Source organism: Cygnus atratus, chromosome 1 (genome assembly GCF_013377495.2).
Source record: "Cygnus atratus isolate AKBS03 ecotype Queensland, Australia chromosome 1, CAtr_DNAZoo_HiC_assembly, whole genome shotgun sequence".
Taxonomy (NCBI): domain Eukaryota; kingdom Metazoa; phylum Chordata; class Aves; order Anseriformes; family Anatidae; genus Cygnus; species Cygnus atratus.
In genome coordinates, this window is record NC_066362.1 from 119,542,252 (window position 1) to 119,556,434 (window position 14,183).

At 39.3% G+C, this 14,183-nt stretch overlaps 1 protein-coding gene across 4 annotated transcripts in view; it reads right to left on the bottom strand.

The window, feature by feature from the left end:
* Window positions 1-5,642: 5,642 nt before the first annotated feature.
* The window catches only part of PRRG1 (proline rich and Gla domain 1), a 32,694-nt gene continuing 24,153 nt past the window's right edge, over window positions 5,643-14,183 (bottom strand). For all 4 annotated transcript variants that reach the window (XM_050716567.1, XM_050716572.1, XM_035542183.2 and 1 more), the window contains one exon: window positions 5,643-9,599. In XM_050716567.1, coding sequence (XP_050572524.1) covers window positions 9,075-9,599 — 525 coding nt within the window. In that variant the 3' untranslated portion in view covers window positions 5,643-9,074. The remainder of the gene's footprint in view (window positions 9,600-14,183) is intronic.

A 14,183-nucleotide genomic window follows, 5' to 3' on the forward strand; every position in this document is an offset into this window, starting at 1 on the left:
TTGGTATCAACCTTTGCACAGAGGCAAGCCACGTCAAAGCAGAAAAGTGTGCATTAACTTGATCCAAATACAGACAATAATGTTGTAAAGATATCAGAGATACATGTACATGAAAAAAATAGTGATCTGAAGGACTTATAGCACTCATGTTCTGTTACTAGTGTAATTGTTTCAACTGACCTTCAGGCCTCTTCCTTTTCTTTTTCTTCTTCTTCTTTTTTTTTTTTTTAATTAAAAAAGAAAAATCCTTGACCACTATTTAGTTTTATCACTTTATATATGGCATTAAAAGAGACCTTTTAATGTTTCCAAGTGCCCTTCCAATAATTAGACTTGCAGAAACCACCCTGTAGCATTCCATTAAAATGAATTCACTCACCTGCCAGCAGCTTAAATAACAAAGTGAAGAAAACAATGTACATCAGACACTGGACAGTGACGGCAGGAACATTATGAAAGCACCCACCTAATTTCTGTATCCTCCTTTCAAACCCTTATAAGAAATGTAGCTTTTACATATCCCCAAGAAGTTAAAATTTGACGCAAGTCAGGGAGAGAGGCAACTACACAACCTGGAGAGCTCCTGATGCACACCCAACCTCCTTTGCAGGAAAGAATCCCGCTGAGATGTTGCTACCTGTGGTTGCAGGGGTATGGCACAAGGAGAGCAGTGATCTCTCAGGTAGATAGGTCCAAGGCAGCTTAGGGGTTTGCAAAGCAGACCTACTACCTCAGGCTGCACAGATCTCACAGCACTGCAGTTATTTATGTGTCTCACTCGTGGACTGAGCAGTTCTTTCTATATGAACTTTGGTCACACAGAGCACGCTGCATGCAAAAGAATGGCTTTGCACCGTGACAATGTCTGCTCTAAAGGGTCTAACTTTCTGGTCACACACGGTTAGCAGCCAGGTGTCATAGGGCATGCACCACAGGCACTCCAAGACCACATCCTGTTGATGAGCTCTCTGTCAATGCTGGATGCCCGTCTTCAGGAGGGGGGAAGGACAGCATCCCTGCCATCTCTGTGCCACCCAGAAATGTCTCCAGAGCACCTGTGCTGAACCACAGCCGCAGACCAACGTTGCTGCTCTGGAATATACGTATTTTTAATAAACTGTTCTATAGTGAAAAGTAATTCAGTGGAGTTAAAAGTACTCAGGTGACCACGCCAGCTTTGATGAAAACAAGCAACAAAACTTGCACTGGCAAAGACTTTGCAGGTTCCAAATGAAATTTGTGATCAAGAAAGTGTAATGTGAAGGTTGGTGTCACCAGCATACAAAAACCAAGAGGATCGGCTCAACCTCAACCCCAGTGATATACTTGCATAGAAAACAAATAGTCTGCTTCCAGAAGCTTAGAAGAAGCTAATTATTATTATTATTTTTTTGTAAGTAGTTTGAATTCATTGTACATAGAAAACTGCATACAAAATAGCAAAATTTCAGGGTATTTTGAAGTTTGAAAAAGATGACTACTAGCCCAGTCTAACATGCAAAGCCTAATGCCCTGCAGTGGAGAAAACCCAACTACAAATCCTTGCTGCAGGGACGTGGGACAATGGTGAGGTGAGGACACGAGACAGCCTTCCTCGTGGGCTGGGGTCTGCTGAAAGCACCAGGCTACTGCCTGTGGTGGTGTTGGTATCGTGAGTTTGTGAATGAGCTTCGGGTGGTCAATCTTGCGCTGATGCAGAATAGTAAGCGTTGAAATCTGAAAGCACTGCGCAGGACAGAAAACCCTCTTTTAAACAGTTCTCTTGCATATGGGGGAGATGGCAGCATTTAAAGGAGCCAAGCTGCCAGTGCAGGAGGGCTGAAAGGTAATGAAGGTGGTAGCACAAAGGGGGAAGAGAAGGGAAACTAAGCTGTAAATAACATTTTGTAATGCTGGAAAAAAATCAAGAGGACTTATCATTAGAAATTATTTCTAAACCTATTTTTTCCCTAAAGAATATGTGCAATAAATACACCAACTTTTATGTACTTTGCTTTAACAGCATCTGAAAGATTTTAATGGGGGAACAGAACAAAGAGGTATCGTTTTTCAGCAGTGCTATTAAATAAACTGTGAAAATCAGCAAGTTAGGAGGGAAAAAGAGCTAAGCATCTAAAAGCTAAGCTAAAAAAAAGCAGCTAAAAGAGCTAAGCATCTACCTTTTTACCATCACTAGTCATATCTGATTAAACATGTTAGACATTTTTTCATTTTGCAAAAGTTATTAAATTGTTAAAAAAATATCTGGAGCTCAGACTGACAGTGAAAGTTATATAAATGTTAATCCCAGTTCTTACAGCCGACAGCTCTACTCCTAGCACTGCTTTGGTTGCCTTGCCCAGCTCAGAGTCTCTCAAGCAGTGACCGCTGCTCTGCAGGGTGCGGCACCGGGCGGGCTCACGCTGCTGCAGGTGGCAGAGCCGGGCTATGCAGGCACGGCATGGATGAGCCAGATCATGCTCTGCTCCCGGGAGAGCATCACGAGCGTGTATGTTAGTTAGAGCAATGTTTTGTTCTCTGCTGGCCCTGTGCCTCAGCACCCACGTGCAGAGAAGAGGAGCTAAGCCATTACAATATGCTTATTATGGGCAAAACCCGCAGGAGCACCACCATACAATTGCCGGGCTTGTACTAATTGCCGGGGTGGCTGCCCTCCTCCCAGCCCACACGTCTCGCTAGCTAGGCAGCCAGGCTGCTGCCCATGCACCACAAAGCTGTGCCACCCATCCCTGGTTGCATGTCAAGCCCTCTCAGATTCAGCAGGCCCTCTCAGAGTAGCAGATTCAGCCTCAGGTTTGAGGTCAGCATTTATTTATTGCATGAAAAGCAGCTCTTTTCATTTTAAAGTTGATATTTACCTTCCAGCTTCTGCACTCGGCAGGTGCTTTCACAGGAATTTGCTTATCATTGCCTCCCACTACTAGCAAATGAATACGCATGTGCCCAGACTTTATTACTCTAGTACAGCTGAACTTTGTGAGCTGGAAACAACCCATGCAACGATTCCACGTGGCTGTTCAATGGGAGAGGTGCAATTAGACACCAATCAAACATTCAGATGATAAGTCCATGTGACTGCATGCAAAGAGGAGGTAAGAGATAAATCCCACTACTAGGTTGCACAGCAGAAATCAGAGTGGAGTTCTCTGGTTTTATTTAAAACTCTAGTGAGGTGGGTTACATTAGAAAAATCCTGTCTGACCAACTCACCTTCCAGGTAGATGCAGATGAATATACCTGCCCTCTGAAAGAGCAACCTATGGCTATGATAAAACCACAAACAGAAAAACATACAAACACACACACAATAAAAATACCAGTCATTTATTAGTAAATGGAAATAAATGACTTCGGAGAAGGTGGCTTAGCAGTATCAGCCAGGGAATATTTTAGAGCAGGTCACATCATCCTTCATTTTCTCCAACTATCACTTTTCACAGAAAATCCTGGCAAGAAATGCTGTCTGCAGTGGTTTTGATCTTGGAAATGACCCATCTGTGGTGACTGCTTCAACTGCAGTTAGAAGGTCACAGATAACAGCCTGTGCCTCACACTGTGTAACAGCAGACTGATGCCTGTATCCGGCCACAAATCCATGCATTCAACCCCTCATTTACGTTTGTCCAGCACCGAAACGCTGCATGAGGTGTGACCAAGCCAGCAAGGTATATGAGCAAGGCATGAAAGGAGACAAGACTGGGTCCCAAGCCCTCACATATACAGACCTTGCAACAAGCGGTCGTTGACTAAACAAGGCAATCCTTGTGCACAGCAAAGAGCTGTCATTGTGTCAGCGATGGCAACTGAATAAGAAAATAAAGAAAAAAATAAAATCAGGTCTCTGACCTATGAAATTGGTCCAGGGTCTGTTCTGTGGGAAAACATCCTACGCCACTGAAAGGTCAGGGAGACAGCCTGGTACAGACTACTCCTTATGCAGAGATTTCATTACTGGGAGTATCTGAATAAATTTTCAGAGTGTGTTTCCTTCTTGTTTTTAACCCTCTCAACCAGCCCAAGGAGCCGTGCAGCTATGTACAAAGCTTCCAGCTGGAGAAGAAAACAGCAGGTCATACTAAAAGTTTTTTTCTTAGAAACAACAAGAACTAAGACAGGGGGAAACAGCACAGTAGTTGGTGTGTTTATATGGCATAATATACTGAAACAGGATAGGGAAAGAACACCTACTAACATTGAGAGAGTTAAATGGAAAGCAAATGCTACATAATATAATATAATCAAGAGAATACAGACGAGGACTTTCTTGCAGTGACTTGTTATTTAGCATTCAATAACCCATCACCAAGTCAAAAATACAATTACTGAGCTCTTACTGCAAGAAGAAAAGTGTAGGTCAACTTTTTGGCAAAGCTCAAAGTTCAATTACCCTGTAGCAAATCAATCAAATGCATGTGCAGCAAGCAATGAAGTAGTGCAGGTGTCACCTCCCTGCTTTCAGCTAACGTGGCTTTTCTTAAAAATCAGGAGGCAGCACTAGGAAATATTTACAAGGTTCACATTATACAAAGATAAAAAGGAATCTATCAGTGTGATTTAGAACAACAGGGAACAGTGTTCAAGGCATACGAAACAAATAATGAACATTCATCACCAGTAACCTAGAGTGATGACTTGGTTTTTATAGGCACCAAGATTTATGATACCAGTTCAGCATTATATCCTCCACATTTCAATAGCTAGAAGCCAGGCAGGCAGAGGCAATCACGCATTGAGCCATGTGCAAACACGTTAGCCAGTGCTGATGGATGTGTGGTCAGGACTCTGGACGTGTACATGCACGGCAAGTGTCACTTAACTGCAAACAGTGCTCTGTTCCAGTGACATTGTTCTGAGCTCTGCGAATAAAAACACCAACAAAGAAAGTGAAGTGCTACACCACGCATATGACAGCTTGGGAAGTTGCACACAGTTCCTCTTTTTGCACTTTTGTGACTATGTTTGCACTTTTTTTTTAAATGACTGGTGTAAAACTGCACTTGTGTTCATGACATGCCTTCTGTAATGCTTCACTTACCTCTTCAGCAGACTCCAGTCATATAGTAAACTAGTGAAAAATAACAGGGACGTATCCTATTTACCAGCAGCTGAGTGAGAAAGGATGACACAAAGTTTCTCAGCTGGAATGGATATCTTTAGTTTCTAGCACATATCACTATAAAAGGTCTTTTTATTGCTATTAAAGCATCATTCAATCATTGCAGAATGAATCACAGAGCTGATGCAAAATTCTGCACTCATTCTTTCAAACGGCTGAAGCCAACGTTGACGTTAAGTCATCTTGACTACAGTTTTTTCTAGTGTACTCTTTCCTTTAGTTGTAACAAAGAATAATTTCTGCCTTCCCTCTCTGCTTGTGACTTTTATTTAATTATAGCTACACCAAATACTTTTCTTTAATGGAAAATAACCAAATTCACACATCTTGATATTCTTTCAAAAGTCTATTTTTTAATCAATCTACCCAAAACCAAAATTATATTTATATTTTAAATTATCAAAAGAAAATAATTGATTCACTGCAACTGATAAAGCACATTTAACAATCAATGGAAATTGAAAGAGCACCACTTAAATACAGTTAATACTACAGTTGTGTAGAATTGATATTTTGAAGCACTAGAGGCATTTAAAAATTTTTATTTAGCATATCCAAAAACAAATGTTACAAAAAATTTTCTATAAACATAGGCAAGAATGTTTAAATACGATAATTTAATGTAAACCAAATCCCTTTAAAATACTCAATACTGTAATCAGACGTTATTTACACCCAGTGAAGACAGAACAACCTCCACTAATGTTAATCATCATCTAAGCACAATTAATTTCCATAATTTCTTAAAGAGTGACACTTAAATATAAGATAGTTTTAGTGGGTAAATCATCTGAGTCCTAATACAAGATGAAATTTAGTGTTACATTCAAAAGTGGGAAAAGCAGTATCCTGACTGTTCATGTCATCAGTCAAAGCAGTACTGCATTCAGACTTGGAAAACCTTCAGAGAAGTACAAGAAATTTATAATGTTTATTGCATAATAATGCAATTACAAGATAACAATATTCAGCAAGTGCCCTGAAAAACAAAGCAGTATAAAAACCCACTACAAAAGAAATTTTATTCTTCAATCAGATCAAAAAAGCCAGCCACAAGTCTGAATTACTTTCCCACATTTCACAAAGAAAAACAAAATATTTGGTAATTTGACATTATTCCAACAAGAAGAAAGCTGCTCATGTCTCAGAGGAAATACATTTGGATAACTGGCACATGCAGATTTTATTTGTTTATTTATGAAAGTTTATTCACCAAGGCTTAAATTTATAGCCCAAAATAGCATTCATACTCACGCGCATGGATGCAGAAAAGGCATGGCCCAATAAATTCTAGTCACAGATCATTTTCGATATTTGGTTGTGGTTGTTTTTTTTTGGGAAGACAAACATGTTTGCATTGCATGTAAAAGTATCTCCAGGATGCAGCAACATATTCTACTTAAGAAACTGAAGTGTGAAAGCCATTAAAACTGGTAGTGGAATACAGACCAACAACGACAACAACAAAAAAAAAAGGTGGCTCATCTCTAAACCAGATTGCCCATGTTCAGGGGTAGACAGCTGCTGAATGACCTAATGTGAAATTGGTGATCTCCATGCATTTCCTACATGAAAGTCATATATCCAAACAGAAAAGTTACTGCTAAAACTGCCAGCTGTGCTGGCAGGCACAGAAGATGCCAATATGGCATGGACATTGATACCAGCTCTTTGAGGTGGCTCCTGCAGACTGAGATGAGGCACTTTGTTTTGGTAACGTCTGGCTAAAGGCAGTATAACTGTTGCTCAGTATAAAAGGAGCTTTAACTTCTACAAGTGGCAATTTAGGTCTTTACACCAGAGCTAAAACCACTTCAAAAGAAAAGGTCAGACAGTCTAAAAACAAGATTCAGGCAATTCTTACCACAAATGCCCAAAATATGTTGTAATCATCTGCCCAATATCTGTCATAAATAATAAATATAAGTAAGTCTCATCTTTTTTACTACACTTTGGCCTGGAGTTCCATCCATTAACTCCAATAAATTTGCCTTTGCAACTGAAGAACCCCAGCAGACAATTTAGGTAGCCTACTCTTTGCCAAAAATGAGAATATAAAATTAATCACAGGATCCTAACTTCATTTGTCAATCCACTGTATCAAATTCTTACAGAAGCGTGTGTAAGCACATCCATGTATGATCATACATTTCTTTCTGGCAATTTTCTGTAAACTTCCCTGGATAAAAGATGGGCCAAGGTGCCATGAGATCGTAGATGCCAGCATGCATCTCAGAAATTAACTGAGGACATTAGCAGTGGTTTGAAATGGATGGCACTGGTGTTTTATTTGGAAGAAAATACTGCTTCAGTTTTTTGTTTTAAGAAAACCAACATAACCCAGTAATCTTTCAGGGCTAAATACATTTCAACTGGTGCTAACTGATTAGTAGAAAACAACAATACTGAAGTTAATGCCAGGTTACGTTGGTGTGAGAAGAAAAAATTGAAATGAATATTGATAAGCTAAACTGAATTATCAACTCTTAAATTAAGCAGAAAAAAAGAACCACCACACTACAGCTTGCATCAGCTGAATTATCAACAGTATCTAAACCACTTGGTTGAAATTCTATAGAAGCCTCTACTTTAACTTGCATCAAGCCTGACAGAAATACACATCTCTTCAGCCTCGAAAAGTCACTCCAAACTAACACTTGGGTGTATGTCTGCGTTGTGTTCTTAGAAATGCAACACAGTGGGTCCTCATGGTTTGGCCAGACATCAGGTAGGCTCTACAGTTCACATAGCTAAGCCGTGCTGGCCACACAGTTTCTGGAGCCAGCCTAGACTACCATGCTTCCCAGCACCTTACTTGAATGAGCAAATGTGAAATCAGCAATAAATACTTCAAAGCTGTTGAAAAGAGGTATCAAAAATGCCTGCAACAGATTTCTATAGCCCCTAGAATACAAGATGCACACATGGTACATCTAAGTATGCAAGAGGCAAAATATTATCAGAATTTTAGGAAGGGGATCTGATTGTTGGGGAAAAAAAGCCACACACCAAATGCTTTTCCTTTTTCCATTTAAAAAGGAGAGTAATACCTTTGGGTTCATACGTTTATGGATAATGGATAAAATCCTGGTCCCAGTGAAGACTACGCTAGTTTTGGTATATACTTCCAAATAAGCAGGATTTTATCCAATCTTCAGCATTTCATTCTTTAGTGTTGCATGAATTTTCAAGTTGTAAAGTTGTAATATGCACACTTCTCATCCCTAGAGCACAGGAATAAAAAACAGATAGGAAAACTGAAAGGAAAAGCAGAACACACAAAAAAAGTACTCTTAAATTCACTAATTACTGTCTTCAGTTATTAGCTTCTAAACATGAATTGTAAAAGCAAAAGCTTTAGAATGCACCTTCTCTGCTAGGGCTCTGAAATTATTGCTATTAAGCCAGCATACTCTAATATACTGGTTTGAACACAAAGGCATACTGCTCTTGGCCATCCAAAGGCCCAAGATAGGACACAGCACGTAAAAATCCAAGTGAGAAAAAGGAAATGACCATACAAGAGGCAATACTGAAAAATTAGTCCCCTTTGGTGTAAGTAAGTTTCTAAAACATAGCTTAACAATTCCCCATCGCAGGCAATTCTGAGATTCTGCATCAAGAAGGGAAGGGGATTCCACAAACCTCGTGGGGAATGTGGACACCATTTGGAATAAAACAAGTGACATCCCTCAAAGGAAAGATATTTTTGAGAAGTACGACAGAGCACCACATTTGTACATGCACTTACACTCTCAATACAGGTTCCTTACCGTTTAAGACCCGCTATAGGGGAAAAAGAAATCCAAGACCCAAAAAACAAGTGATTCTTAAACAAAAAAGGAAGTTCATTATACAGGTCCATTAAATTACAGAAATGCATAATAAGCCAAGATAAAGTGCTACAAAATGATTAGTAAATTTTTTTTTTTTTAAAGTCCATAGCATTTTTCCTGTTTTACTTAGTACTGGTGATAACAGGAGATAGTGCAATTGCAGTGGCTGAACTGGAATTCACAATGTCTTCGTACTGTGGGGGTGGATCTAAATGTTGTTCAGTTTCACTTCTTCTCATACTGATTTCACCAGTGGCTTCCTCATAGGAAGGAGGAGGATCACAGTTTGACAGCCTTGTGGATATTGAGTCTGACTGTGCATCCGTATAGCTCAGACCTCCAGGAGAGAGCCCACTGACTTCATACATTTCCTCCTGTGGGGAATGAACAATGCTGAGAGGCTGCGGAAGCGAATCTCTGCCGTCAGACACAGCACCATCACCCATCGCTTCGTGGGCTCCCCTACGCACGTACACCGACTGTCTACGTGTTTTCTTTTTAAACAGGCATCTCCATATGACAAAAATGACAATGAGGATAACAAAAAGGCCAATGATTAATGGAAATGCAAGGTAAAATGAATACCAGCTATGTCCTGTGTTACTTTCTCCCTGAAGTCCATTTTTGTAGACTTTCCAGAACTCCTTCTAGAAGAGCAAGACGGGATATGTCAGTAACGATAAGACAGTTAAAAACAAAAGAACAAAACAAACACTTTAATCAATCAGTTACAAACGAATGAGGGAAAAAATGGCATTTCAAATACTGATGATCAAAATGAGAACTGGTATGAATAAGCACACAAAACAAATTTTCAAGTCTTCTTCTGATGTGTTTAGTGATACAAAAGGCTTTTTTTTTTTTTTATTTCACCAATTCCTTGCTACTTGTAACAATCCTGTATTGGCACTTAATATTTAAAAACCTGTAACACAGACAGGAATAAGCAAGAAATCTAATCTGCATGCACATCAGCTATGCGGCGGATCAAAATTTTTCAGCACCACTCAAGCTCTAAGTTATTATTTATTTTTTAATTATAATGCACTGATACAATTTGACAGGGAAATATTGTTCCAGAATGTCAGACCAATTTAGCAAAGCACAACTATTTTGAACCGTCATTTCATAAATCAGACCTTCTCTCATCCTCTGGCTCATAAAGCAATTGTTGTCAGCATATTCTGAGTTGCTTCAAATCCTCTCTTTATAGTTAAATATAGCTTCATCAATGTGAGAATATTACACGGCTTACTTATTATACTGTAGAAACTTTGACAACACAACTACAGATACATGGAACAGTGAAAAGTGAAGATACAAACAAGGGAAAACAAAGATGAAGGGGGATACTTCTACTTTAAATACTTTTTGCTGTATTATTAATATGCAAAAGCAGGAGCACAACAATCACATCACCATCCAATATTCTCTAGAGTGAATGCTGTGCAAAGCTAGTACAAAGAAAACATATCCTGCCTCAAAAAAGTAGTCATCCTTGTCTGTAATGTGTGATCTCTAGTAAGAAATACTTCCACTGTGTTTTATAGCAATGTATAATTTAACAAAAAAATAAAAACAACCCCCCTGACAGAAATCCCGAGCTTTTTAGCTTCCTTTAAAAATGCAGAGACCTGACCTCTTCATATTCACACTAGCATCTATAAACAACACACATACTGCATGTAAGTATTTAAAAAATACTCACCAGGAAAAATGACATAGTCATTTCTCAGTTATTAGTAAATTCAGGTTGCAGACTGACTTTGTGCACAGACAAATCAGATCTATCCCCCCCTCCGTTCAGAACTGCTGCCACATGAGCAGCATTACATAAATATTGCCACCAAATTGATCTCAGCGTGAGTCCAGAAGCAGTCTGGCCTCTTTAGCGTGGAGGCTAAGCTTGCCCTGTGCGAAGCTGGGACCTGGACAACATGGGTAAAACACATGCTCACAATGACTCTAAAAATATACAAAGAATATACTAAGGTTAAGAACAATGTCATGTGCCTGAAAAAACAAACAAACAAAAAACTGGCTATCACATTTGTTTGTTTTTTAAACGCAATACATTACATTGTTCTTACCCTTACAGTCAGTGCAAGGTCCAAAAAAAGGCTTATTCCAGAGCAATCCAGAATCACGTGTTTTTCCTAATTTCCAAGGCTTGACATCACAAGCAAGTCATCACAGTGCCCTTCTGATACGAACCCTGGTTTAAATCATCTCAGCTAAGTCAGGCAGCATTCACTTCAAACAAAGTAAGCAAGTCTTGGAAGAAGGACTAACCCCTCTAAATACCTCTCTACAAGGGCCTGGATGCACTGCTCCACAGTGAATCCCAGAGCAACTGTGCTGACTTTGGAAAAGCTTATGGGAAAAAAACTAATGTTAAAAAAAATGAAATTAGCTGCACAACTGAGGCCTAGGGTTCTCTGCACGATAGGAAGGAAAATAAACAAAACCAAACACTCCATCTTTCCCTACCAAATCAATAGGCAATTAGGAAGATCTGTTACCCATTACCTTTCCAGCTGGTTTGAATAAAGCAAACTAGATCTTAAATTGAATAAATAATATGTTCTCAATTAAAAAAGCAGAAAAAAGATTGATTAGCATTATTAACCACTATTGTCTGTACTGGAAACCAAGCTTCCCACTTCACCGCTCTACTACCTCAGCAGCAGCAAAGGAATGATATACAATGTTTATTTCTGAGGCAAAAACTGCAAAGATTTACTGGAAGTCAGCAAATACACTGTGCAAGGGTGCATCTTTTTAAAGAGAAAAGTAGTTTTGATGAAAATTAAAAAAAAATTATATCAGTTTTTGCCTTTGTAATGTATTTTATGTTGGACACTGCAGAGGAAATGCACCCTTCCCAGTGTAAGGGTAGGAAGCTGTGATGGGTATTTTAGTAATGTTTCCACACTACTTCTAGCTCAGCGTTATCTGCTGGAGAAATGTATCTGTACCTCATTCATGAAGCTGAAATACCAGCATTGCTCCTTGTCACTCTTGTCACCAGAGTGGCAGGCAGGCAGTTCAGAATAGGTTACATGGCAGGGGGGTGGTCAAGTTAATGGTGTGACCGGACAGGTGCATAAAGAGCTTAATGTAAGAATTTAAATTGCCGTAAAGATGAAAGTAGTTTAGTGTCCACTTTCATTTACAAGTGAGGCAAAGGAAATTCCAAGGCACTTTGGACACGCGCTCGTGTGCCAAAAACTGCAGTGTTTCAGGTCTGCGGCTGTATTACAGAGACAAAGGAATAAAGTTCCTCACAGGTGAAAAACTGCTATGAAACAGTTGTTTAGTCACTATGAAAAATGTTTTCTTTTAATTTTCCCCTTTAAAAAAGAACTTGCTAGTGTATTAAACCCAAGGTTTCCAGCTTGCAGTTTGGCAAGCCAAATATCAAAGCGAACCACAAAGACTGTTAGTTCCAGAATTTATGGGAAGTGCAGGAAACTAATACTTCAGCTTCGAGCTACTCAGCTGCCAAGCAGCTCCCCCCTCTGCTCTGTCATCCCACAGCTGTGCTGCATGGTAAAGTGATGGCACACAAGGAGGACAAGCTACCTGGTCAGAGTCAAATAATGTGCATCACCAAACAAAACCAGGGGGAACTCAGATGAATTTGCACAATGTGGGAGTTGGTACAATCTGCTATGAAAAAAGAAGAGAAGAAAATAACGAAATCCCAGGAGGTAGCTGTAGAACTCATACAGAAGTTAAAGGGTAATTTGAAAGTTGGAACGCTTACAGCACAAACATCCCTTCCATAGTAGCTGGTCTCTTAAACCAAGAAAACAAAAGAGGACTGTCTTTCTACTTGAGAAAACTATGAACTCGTGATTTATGAAAAGGACACTCCAGCAATCATTTACCCTCCAGCACTGCATAGCTGGGCTGAAAAACTAAGTTAAGTAAGCCACAGAATCAGATAACTGCAATGGAAAAGACTTAACATCATCTAGTGTAAGTTACCACCAAGAACTACTTTTCTGCATATTTCTTACTGCTTTAGCATACCTAGTCCGGAATAAAAAGAATTCTCAAAGGCATCATAAATAGACATTTACAGACAAGCTGTCAGGTTTGTTTTCCCTTGTATGTCTAATACTTCACTATTTTTATCTATTCAGAACAGAGTCAACTTCAGTCAACTGGATCTGAACACTGAATTAAAACAAGGGGTCCACATGAAAGTTAAGAGTCTTACACACTGCTGTGTATTTCAGCAGAGGCCTTTACTACATTTGGCAGCACCGTCAACCTCAAATGACTCTTGGTCCATTGTCTGACTTGTTTTAAAGTTGGACTAATAATATGCCAATCAGAAGAGCGTTTAGCATTCAGTAGGTAAAGGATATGAACAAAGCAATAACGGGAAGTGAGAGTACCTGCTACCCTGTGTTCTTCTGGTCTGCCCTCTATTTCAGATGACAGGAAAGAATTCACATCTTCTCTTCTGGGTATTTATCCAGCATTCACAATTAGATACAGAGTGATGCTAGAAGCCTTACTTGATCACATCATTTTAGATCTGGTATCAAGTTTTGAGTTGCTTTCGAAGCTTTCTAGTGTTTTTTTTTTATTCTGAGTTTTTTTCCTACATAAGAGTTATACAGAGGATCTTGCAACTTCTGCAATATTTAAAATAAAGTTTGTGGGAAACACAGAACCCTTACAAAGATGTGACTTTTTTTTTTTTAATCTTCATGCAGTATCATTTAAAAAAACCAAGTTAATGGACTTGAAATGAATATCCATGCTTCAGTCACTCCCAGGTATTTTGCACAGTAACCTTTCTGCAAATCTTTAAGCTTCCCAACAACCTTTGACTACGGACTAGTGACCACATACAGTGCTCTCTGTATGCTACAGCTTCTACATATAAATAGCTTTAGATCAGGTGTAGGGTTCACGTAACCCATTATCTTCTGACAACAATCATCACAGATTGCCACAAAGAGCATAAACATAGCCAGGCAGTGATACTCTCCCAGCTTTCACGTCTTTGTACTTCAGAAACTTCCCTCAGCCAAAGCTGATCCCTTTTATTCAACGGTCCCAGATTGATTTACCAATATTATTTTACTCTTTTATATTCTCCCTTTCTGAAGCTAGGTAAGCTTTTAGCATCCATGACATTTTGTGGCAAAGCAGTTCATGGATCCACTACCCATGGTGAGAAGAGATGGTTCTATTTGCTCTGAATCTGC